This window comes from Lotus japonicus, chromosome 5, assembly GCF_012489685.1.
Source record: "Lotus japonicus ecotype B-129 chromosome 5, LjGifu_v1.2".
In the NCBI taxonomy this organism is placed as follows: Eukaryota; Viridiplantae; Streptophyta; class Magnoliopsida; order Fabales; family Fabaceae; genus Lotus; species Lotus japonicus.
Genome location: NC_080045.1, coordinates 2,500,409 through 2,511,417, shown reverse-complemented (window position 1 = coordinate 2,511,417; position 11,009 = coordinate 2,500,409). Strand labels below are relative to the sequence as shown.

At 34.9% G+C, this 11,009-nt stretch overlaps 1 protein-coding gene across 1 annotated transcript; it reads left to right on the top strand.

The window, feature by feature from the left end:
• The first annotated feature begins 7,479 nt into the window (after positions 1-7,479).
• Positions 7,480-10,716, top strand: LOC130721557 (protein SHI RELATED SEQUENCE 5-like). Its single transcript, XM_057572358.1, has 2 exons — positions 7,480-9,083; positions 9,991-10,716. Exons 1-2 carry the CDS (start codon positions 8,450-8,452, stop codon positions 10,347-10,349), a joined length of 993 nt encoding a protein of 330 aa, XP_057428341.1. The 5' UTR covers positions 7,480-8,449; the 3' UTR covers positions 10,350-10,716.
• The last annotated feature ends 293 nt before the right edge of the window (positions 10,717-11,009 follow it).

Sequence of the window (11,009 nt, the reverse complement as noted above, 5' to 3'; positions counted from 1 at the left end):
AGTTAAGTGAAATATAATGGAATTCAAAATAGTCTCATTGCAGCTTTAATTTGCATGGATTTGGTCGATGCTAAAGAGCAAAAATTAGGAGCCAATGCTAATGTTTGATGCTTAAACAAGTCTTTCTTAGAGTGGATTGGAGGAAAACTAAGTAAAAAATTAAGGTAAATGAATAAAAAGTTTAAAACCCATAATAAATTGTGAAGGAGCTAGAGAGCGCGCACGGGCATCACAACCGTGTCCTTTCTTGTTAATTATCTTGGATTCTTATACTATAGGGTTGCCAATTATTAGTGGTCTTAAGTTACTAATTAATTACATTTGGGGAGGTTCACGTGCTACTGAATCTAACAAACTAGAGTGTTTCATTTGGTTTGTTTTGCTGCTACTCATAGCTAGCTCTACTTAACTAAGTAAGGGCTCGATTATCTATCATTAAGCTCGCCCTTTTACTTTGGACTTAGATGGAACATGTTAATCTCGATCGCTTTCCACAAGTGACAGCTAGCTAATTATCTAGCTGAGCATGAAAGCTATGTTTTCATCTTTATAAATAAAATTGACCAATTCCAAATTCCTTTCACCTTGTGTGTGGTCGGACCATTTACTTCTAGAAATTCGGCGACCAGTAACAAACATCTATATATGGCCAGCTACTAACACTGTAGGCTACTATATTGTGACATCCAGTCTCATTGTCATTGAAATAAAAAATTCATGTGAGTTCGAATATCAGTTGAGTTAACTTAAAACATTTAATTTCCAAATATAGCACAATTGTCTTATTGGTTTACAAATAAAAATTAGATTAGGTAGCCATATGGATTTAGCTAAGGAAGCAATGTATATGTTATCTAATCAAACGATTATTCGAGGAAGGGATTATGTTCCTTAATGCAGAATTTTAAGACATTCTTAAAAGCTTAGTGATCGTTATCGAGACATTGTGAACAAAATAAAGCTATTGAACTAAGAAAATGACTAAAATGAATAATAAAATACTTAAACGATTGGAAATAAACGGCTGAAAACATAATAAATAAAGTGTAGGAATGGTAAAGGGCTCAAAGGTTGTAAACAAAGTAAAATACTAAAATGTGAAGTGCTAAAAGTAAATGATATATAAAAAAGAAAATGCGGGAAATTTGTAGATTTTGACTAATTGTTGAGTTGTGTCTACAAATGAGTCTCAAATGACTATTTATAGAGGCAAATCACACTTGTTAATAACAATTATTTGTCTCCTACGAGTCTATCACGTTCTCTAGGCACTAAGCATGTATACAAATTAACATTTAAGATCATGGCATTCTATCACATCCTTAAAAAACTGTCATATCGTCTTGTGGGTTTCCCCTCCGAAGTTGATCGGCCGGCTCCACTATCTACATTTGACATGAAACTCCTAATTATTGAATCCATTCTTACTTTCTCCTCGAGTATTGAGAAAAAATATCACTTAATTATTAATTAGTTAATTATAGTAAAACTCTCAATATCCATGCAAAATATTCACTTCTCAAAAGTAGGGATTTATTGTTATTAACAATAACTGCATTATCTCTTTTAACACGTGTCTTACCTAGAAATTTTACTCAAGCAACGAATTTAGGCTAACAACTTTAACAAATGGTTGACAGCCAGTCCCTCGGCTAACAACTAATTTACTACTGATTCCTCATCTAGCGACTAATTGATAGCCAATTCTTCGGCTAACGACGAATTAACAGCTGATTCCTCAGCTAACGATTAATTAATAGCCGATATGTTGGCCAACAATTAACTATCAGTCGATCGATCAGCTATAAACTGGTCAATTAGCACATTGTAAGTTTGTAACTCAGCTAACTAAAATCAGCTGCCATATTCAGGCAATCAGATCAGTTAATCAACACTCGAAGCATTTAGCCGAACTTTCCCTATTTTGGCTGCCAACATTTTTACCCTTTTCCCCATTATTTCTACTACTAAAGTGCAATATTGTGAAGAGTGACCTGTCAAATTGATTCTTTGAAGTGTGGGATCGTTAGATAGTTTGTTCCTAAAACAAAATACCCAATTTATAATAAGTTCTCAATGTTGTGCAATGTCGGTCACATAGACTAACTAGATTGACGTTTTATTTTATCATAACGATTAATATGGCGGACATTTTACAACATTGGGAACTAAATTGGGGCGTTTCCTTCTTTCAAACACGAACTTTTCAGAAACCCACACTTTCAATGACAAATTTGACAATTCACTCGTTTGTGAAATCCATAAGCTAAACTCCGCGGCTATTATTTGAAATTCAACAAATAAATGTGACCCTAAAAAATCAAGAATCAATGACGTTTGATACACTAAACAAATATATCTTTTCAAAAATAAAAGATATTTATTGAATGATGAAAATGTTGAGATACAAGCCCTCTCAATAAAGAATACAAAACTCCACAAAAGTGGTAAACTCAAGCAAGTTCCTGCCAAAACAAAACCGAAACAAACCAAAGAAATAACCATTCAAATGAGATAAACTCAAAACTCTCCCTCAACCATTACAAAATTCCTGTAAACTTGCTATTCTCTGAGATTAAATTACAACCATTTTAAAATGGTGAGATTATATAACTATTAAAGTTACATATGTGTTACGCGTGATTAAGATCATGCTCTCCAATCTATCACTTTCATGATGATATATGATATATCAATGATACTTTTAAACCAGTAATTCAAATAATTAATTAAGATAGGAAAATAATGAAGTTAGGACATTCATGGAAGTGGTGGAACAGTGGGAAATACTATTCCCACCGTCCAATATGGTAATCATCAAAATTGAGATCATAAGAACATTACTTGAAGTTTTACTTATAATTTGATGCATGTTCACAGTGGAAGGCCAAAAATTCACGAAAGCGACCGTTGAATCTCTTTTGAATCGTTTGATAATATCCCTCAACTCTTTGAATTTTTGTTTAATCTATAGTTGTATTGGAGTTTAAAAATTAACCTTGAAAAAAAATTTGAGCTACTAAAACTCGTTTTAATATCTTTCGTGTGAGACTATTTTATCATGTTATGTGTGTTGACAGATTTTGGTTCTTTAAATTTATGTTGTCAAATTAATCTTCAAAATTAATCATTACCCTCAACTGAGTTGAATCCGCTTTTGTTGCTTCCTTGTCTATACTTTCATTTATTTTTTTAGATGAGCCAGACTATTAAATAAAGGCTTAAATACCCTCGAGGTCGAAAATAAGTCCTTGGAAATTTTTTTTCTGATTCCAAATCCCTAAATTTTTTTTTAATCAGAATAGACCTCTACTCGTGTTTCCAGCTTATGTGGCTTAATTTTTGCTGAGTCAATTATTCCACGTGGCTTTTATATTTTTTTTAAATACACATGGATTAAAAAAATAAAATTAAACATTTAAATTTAAAATTAAAATCCTATTAACCCTAAATCTAATTAGGTTAATTAGATTTAGGGATTTAGGGTTAGTTAGATTTAGGACTAATTAGGTTAATGAGATTTTAATTTTATATTTAAATGTTTAATTTTATTTTTTTAATCCATGTGTATTTTAAAAATAAAGCCACGTGGAATATTTGACTCAGCAAAAATTAAGTCACATAAGCTGGAAACACGAGTAGGGACCTATTCTGATTAAAAAAAATTCCAGGGATTCAGAATCGGAAAAAAAAATTAGGGACTTATTTTCGTACGGGGGACAATTTCAGGGACCTTCAGAGTATTTAAACCTTAAATAAATAAGGCACAAGGGGTGCCACCACAGTACAAAGAACAGAGAAAACTGAATAAACCAGAAGAAGCTAAGCAAAATAAATAAGGAAACCAGCAAAAAAGAAAGAACGAACAACAAAGGAACTAACTAAGAACGCTAGCAGCAACCAGTACATGCAGCCACGCCAACCACACACAAACGCACCACCTCCCCTAGGGCGGATCCAGACCTTATATATCAGTGTGGCTAAATATAAAAGAAATTATAGACTAAAATATATTGAAAATATTTTTTTTTCGAAAAAGAGAAATATTATAGATAAAACCATGAGAAAAAGTTTCTTATGGAAATAGAAGAGATTACAGTCAAGAAGGACTAGACTTACAACAAAATATAACAAAAGAAACAAAGTGAAAACAATAGTACAGTAAAGAAACAGGAACAATAAAACAGGGAAAATACAATATGAAAACAACAATCTATACTACACTAATAGTGGAGGTCGAAAAATAGGAAGTGCATGAGAAATCCACAACATCACATAGCAGGTTACAACACTTTTCAAAGCACAGAACACACGACACTTGACAACAAAGTGTAACTTTACTAATTTGTGATCTTATTGGAAAGTTTTGCTTACACAGACTGCTACCCACAAATACCAAACTCAAGCAAAACTACCTATACAAGAAAAATAGAAGAAAACCAACGAACACAAGGAAATTGTGAATGTACAAGAAAAGACTAAAGAGAGCAATTACAGTAACTTGATGTTTAAAACTTAAACAATAATTTCATAGTTTAGATATTTGTGAATGTACATATAGAGAAATTATATCTCTAGGAAATTTAAACAAACTCTTTAAACTATTTTAGCAGAATCTCCTGGTTCTATTAGGATTAGATGTTGGGTCTTCTCCTTTGGGTTATCTCTTAATTTCTCTTATGTAAATTGTGATTTTTAATTGTGAGACGTTAAAAATAATTTGCAATTAGAGACATCAGTAAAATCAAAACAATAAACTTTAGATTGAAAAATAACTTGCAATTAGATGTTGGGTTTTCTTGTCAAGCATATAATTTTTTTTTTGAAAAAAAAAATAGAAAAACTGGTGTGGCTTTAGTCACACCTAGCCTTCAAGTAGATCCGTCCATGCGGCTCTCCACCAAAAACTCGACCACCATCAACATCCACACCCAACCAAGGCCCCCAACTCGCCAACAGCCGCACAAAACACAACCAAAAACACCACCCAAATGCAATTAGCCAGATAAAACAGCCTAACACAAATTCTAAACACCCTACATGTGTAGTAGCTACCACGTAGCCTGGACGAATTTGCAAATTCCCAAAATCAATTATTCAGCAATTAACAATATACTGTATTATATTATTATGTCAAATTGGAAGTGAACTAATCATTTAATGATTACGCCAAGAACTTTGAGTGGAATACGAGGCACAAGACAGGTTGAAACTGATAGTAAAATGAAAATACAGACACCAGACAGGTAATTTTGAACTACGCCAGAGATTAACTTTGTTCTTCTTTGCCTTAAAAAAAAACTTTGATCTTCTTAATTTGATTTAGTTCTAGAAATTAAGTAGGTTAAATAATGAAAAAAATTAAAAAATACCAATAAAATGCAAGTTGATAAATATTTATCAAGTTGGGGTTATTTTGGCCATGCAAGATGCTATTATTGCCTCATTTTCAGAATGCTCCACACACGTATCATTTTGGCTTATCTAAAGACACGTAGCGGCTTTTGCACATCCAATGTCGCTCCACATGAGGCGTTTTCCAAAGTCATAAATACATAGTTTTTATGTTGATTGAGTCGTTGGGGTAGATGGCGGGTGTAAAAAAGTATTTGAAGTGACGTGTCTTAGGTCAAAGGATAGGTCTAGGGAAACAAGCATGACATGTCTATAATACGCCTCACATGAGGTGGTTCACGGTAAAGAAACACACTGCTTCACAAGACTTATGGCGCGTCTCCTAAGACTAAAAATAACTCAACATCACTTCCACACTTCCAATTTCTCTTCTCACTTGCTTTACTCAACTTATTTAGCGTCACTTCTTCTCACTTGTAATAAGCTTTTTTTTTTCTCGTTACTATTTTGAATTTAAATGTATCATTTGTCAATGTGTAAGGTGCTAACTTTTTTTTTGATAAGCCATAATTGTATTCAAAGGCACAAGGGGTGCCACCCAAAATACAAGAGAAAAAAAAATCGAAAGATGAGGAAAGGGGGGAACCAGAGGTCTTACAGAGGGGGGGAAACAGAGAGAAGACAGGGGAAGCTAAAACACCCTACAAGAATTCAATTTCATCGGATTAATGTAGCAAGCGCCCTCCTTCATCTGCACTATGTCCACTACAGCCCCACAAGATTCGTAGAGAAAACAGTTGTGCCCATGAGCGTTCCAGACCGCTTCAATCATCAGCCATGATTCATTGATCACCGACCCTCAAACCACTTGCAAACACAAAAAGGAAGTCGGGTACTCCATAAAATGGCGGAAGAGTTTGTTTGTCATCCTAATTTTGGAATCCTTTATTGTTGCACAGGCAAAATGTACATGTTTTTAAAATGTGTCCAATGGCGTACATAGACCGCTTAGGGTGGAACGTGATTGAGACTCTAGGATGGGCCAATTGATAAGTAGTGCCTAATGAAATTATATATACCACTTGAGACCCTCACATTTCACATGTTGTTGGGGGAGTGCGCGATAACCTAACACGATGTTGCACTACATCTTGGTCAAAAGATCAAAGGTAAGAGGACTTTATGGAAGACCCTTATGGGTCAAGACCATAAGATGGAATTTTAGGATTCTAATCAATGAATTGACTAAGTGTTCGAGTCAGATTGAGGCTCTAGGTTGAAGGCCGTAGTTTTTCTCTTCCAAGACTTGGGAAAAAAACACAACAAGTATCCACTAAAGACCAAGCAGACTTCGAGTCGGAGAAATGACAACCGCACCAAAGAAGCCGTTTCACAACCCAAAGGCAATAAAGCGACAATTGAGTTGCTTTCATGTCGAAGGAACCAAGTAAACATCTTATAACTTAGCGGTTTAGAGGTAGTTTAGAATCTCCTCTATAAACACCAGTTAGGGAAATGTGTAAAACAATGTTTGTAAAACTATCAGATTGAAAAAAATGTTTGTAAAACTAGATGTTGAACTGAACAAACTAACATTATAAAATGACATATTTGTATAACGTTTTTTACATTTAGCATTACTTTATTTATACATCAATACATATATAATATTAAAAAATAAATTACCACTTTAAATATTTTGATTCAGTTCAAATTATTTATCATCTCGAAATATTATATTAGTTTTTAATTTAATTTAATTTTTATAATTTTTTTGAAGGAATATTTTTATAAATTTAAACATGATTAAAAAATAAATTTAGTTTTTAAAATAGTAAAGTAAGCTTATATTTATCTACATTAACAAAAAAAATTTTAAAATTTTATATTAACATTCAAATAGTAATTATTTCAAAATAAAAATAATTAAAAAGTTAGTATATTTGTAAATATAAAAAAGTAATGATAGAATTTTATTAAAAAACAACTTAGTTTATAAGAATGATGTGGTTTTTTTTTAACGAAGAATGAATGTGATTATATATTCATTCAACAATGAGAATAACAAAAGAAAAGAAAAAAAGGAAAACAACTATGGTCATGTTTCATTGTTAATTATGGGTGAGAGACTGGAAGAGAGGGAAGGAGGGTCAGAGTCAGAGGAAGGAAGAAAAGTACTAGCGGGTTTTCCGGTTATGGACAAATAGGCAATAGCTTTTGACACAACACGTGGCTTCACATCACCCGTCAGATCCCAATAGCACGACCCTGATTCTCCCGTTCCTTGCTGAAGAGAAAGCCAGCACTGTGTGTGAACTGAGAAGAAGTGGCTAGTGACAGGTTTTCATGTCCCCCCACGCACACACATACACTCACTCACTCCATTCTCTCTCTCTCACTCACTCTGAGTTCGAATCTCAGCTCCTCTGCGTGTGCAGTAAAGTAAAGTAATGAAAGAGAGAGAGAGAGAGAGAGAGAGAGTTGTGAATACTGAATAGTGATTGTAATTGATCATAAATGGGATTTCAACAGTAAAGTAGATGGTGGCTTGCAGTCTCATGGCGGCGTAGCAGACACAGCCAGGCTCTAATTCCGTGCCATTATTGCTTTCCTTGCTTGCGCGGACAGACGGACGGAACAGTACACAAAATCAACTAACCTTTTTTTTTTTCTCAATTCTCATTCATTAATTCTTTTTTTATAAGCATTCTCAATTTCTCATTCATTAATGATTGTCTTTTTACTTTCCATAAACATTCATTTTTCCTAAAAAACAAAAAAAAAACAAAAAACAAAAAATATCTCAATAATAACAAGAAGATCAACGCCCCCACATGAATAATAATAGTCAACAACAAGTCCCCTTGAAAAAAAAAGGAAAAAGTTATAGTGGGGTGAAAATTAATAATAAGCAAATTAAACCTAGCAAGTTGAGTTGAGTTGAGTTGTGTTGTGCTGTTTTGCACATGAAAACCCAACAAAATTACACATGTAGTACTGCTCCTCCTCCTCTTAACTGTTTTTAAGATTCGGGAAGGTTCTGATATGGATGTAAGTTTTGATCAATTGGGCACATGATCATCATCACAACAACATGGCTGGGTTTTTCTCTCTAGGTAGTGGTAGTGGAAGTGGAAGAGGATCAGCTTCAGCTCAACAAAACAAAGATCATGAAGAAGAACAACAAGAAAGAGACCACACTAACAACACTCTCTTATTCAGAAACGAAGAGATCTACAACAAAGGCTTCGAGATATGGCCACAATCTTCATACCACAACCAACAAAACCTCACCAGCTACTACTCTTTTGGTGTGGGACCTAGTCGAAGGAACAACAATAACAACAACCCTTCTAGCTCGAACGTGAACAACGACGATGTTTCGGTGTCTTTCTCCGATGAGTCGACGAGGTTTGGTTTCACGGTGGTGAGACCTGGTGGCGGAGGAGGAGGGTTTGGTGGCGGAGCAAGCGGAGGAATGAACTGTCAGGACTGCGGGAACCAAGCGAAGAAAGACTGTCCTCATCTGAGATGCAGGACTTGCTGTAAGAGCCGAGGGTTTCAGTGTCAAACGCATGTTAAGAGCACTTGGGTTCCCGCTGCAAAACGCCGTGAGAGACAGCAACAACTCGCTACGTTGCAGAACCAACAACATTCAAGACGACACAGAGATGGAAATCAAGATGTTGCTGCAGGTTCTCTTGCTCCAGTACCTATCACTAGCACAGGTAGTAGTAAAGCTTAATTATAGCACACTATGTTGTTGCTGTTGTTGTTGGTATTATTTCAGAGAGAGAGAGAGAGAGTGAGAGTTTATAAAAAGACAAGAATTTGGAATTCTAGTCTCTCAAGTCCTCCTCCTTAGTGTTAGCTTCTTGCTGTGTATAGGTCTCAGCCGTAACGAATGGTTTTTCATTTTTCAACTGTGTGTGTAGCTTATGTAAGGCTATATGGGATTGCTAGAGAAATTAGTGAGATCTCAACGAATCAATTCTAGTCTTTCTCTATGATGGATACCTAACAAGTCCATTTCCTTTCATTTCATTTCATTTCAAACTAGTCTTCTATCAAAATGAAATTCTACTCCTCCCATAGTCACCCACATCCATCACCTTGCTTAACTTCTACTTTCTCTCTCTCATTCACTCACTCACTCTCTTCTCTTTTTATTCTTTTCTTTATTCCATCACTGTACGTTGATAAGTTGAAACTAAGGAAATTAGTAAGCTTCATGTGTGATCCATAAGTTAGAACACTTGCATTTCCTTCTTTCCATCCATTTCTTGAATGAAGGATGAAAAAAAAAGTTTGAGGTGAAGTTTCAACTTCTACTTCATCATAATCAATTTTGAAATTCAAAAGAAGCTGCTTATAATGTATGTATGGAAGCTCTTCTATAATTGATTATGAAGGAAGAACCAATTATGGAGAAAGACTTCTTTTAAGTAGCTTCTGAATTTTAGAATTGATTATGAAGAAAAAGAAGTTGATCCAAACATGTCTAAAAATCTTTACCCTTAGTTGATTCAAAAGTTTAGAATAAATTGCATAATAGTTTTCAAAATATGCACTTGTTTACATGACTAGAATTTTCAGATTGAAAATTTGTTGTTTTTTTTTGTTTTGTTTTGTTAGGGTTGGAGCTGGGACAATTCCCACCTGAGCTTAACTCTCCGGCGGTGTTCCGGTGCGTGAAAGTGAGCGCAATGGATGCCCAAGATGAGCGCTACGGTTATCAAACAGCCGTCAACATAGGAGGGCATGTCTTCAAGGGAATTCTCTATGATCAAGGCCAAGACAATGCTCCTAATTACACCAATGCAGGTGCTGGTGAAGGTTCCCCCGGTGGTGGTGGTGCTAGTGGTGAAGGAGCACCGCCACAAAATCTCTTAACCGCCACAACTAGTGGAAACCCTTTTGACTCTTCACTCTACCCGGCTCCACTGAATGCTTTCATGGCTGGTACGCAATTCTTCCCACCCCCAAGATCCTGAAAGACAGTTGCATGTCTGTGGTCTCCCCCTCTATCTCTATCTATCTCTCTCTATCTATCTCTTTCAAATAATCATTTGAAAAATCATAGGATATTGTATTGGTTATTGCTATTATGTTTCTTGGGTCTTATAACATTATCAGCTGAAGTAGCTGCTTATCTAGCTAGACTAGTTTTTCAAGAGTTTCACAAATGATTACGACGATGATTCAGGGTGCTCGAAATTAAAGGGGGCTGGCTAGGATGGATGTTTGTATTTTGTTTGTTTGTTCTTGTCCGAATCCCAGTTCAGATTTTCATGTCATTTTGTTCTTATCGAAAACTCAACTTTTCAATTCTAGATATATATATATATTTTGATTTTGGTTGCGTGGGGCGATTTTTTGTTTTGGCGCAGGCTGCAGCATTTGGATGTGTGCAATGCAGTAGTATTATGTTATGGTTTTGTGTGATTTGATTTATTTATGGTATTTTTCTTTTTCTGGGTTGATATTTGAGTGTAGTAGTGAGTGAGTGATGAGGTTGCTTTGTGGTTGGTGCTCAACTCGAAGCCACTTTTTCCCAGCATATCTGTTTGCTTGCCGGATCAAAATGGAACGAATTAGGTTTCGTGTTTGGTTATGCATACAATTTTTTAAAGCAAATCTTTTATCCCTTTCCC

Coding starts and splice junctions, on each gene's coding strand:
- LOC130721557 (XM_057572358.1), top strand. CDS start 8,450: ATGGCTGGGTTTTTCTCTCTAGGTAGTGGTAGTGGAAGTGGAAGAGGA. Junction 9,084..9,990: donor AGTACCTATCACTAGCACAG/GTAGTAGTAAAG, acceptor TTGTTTTGTTAG/GGTTGGAGCTGGGACAATTC.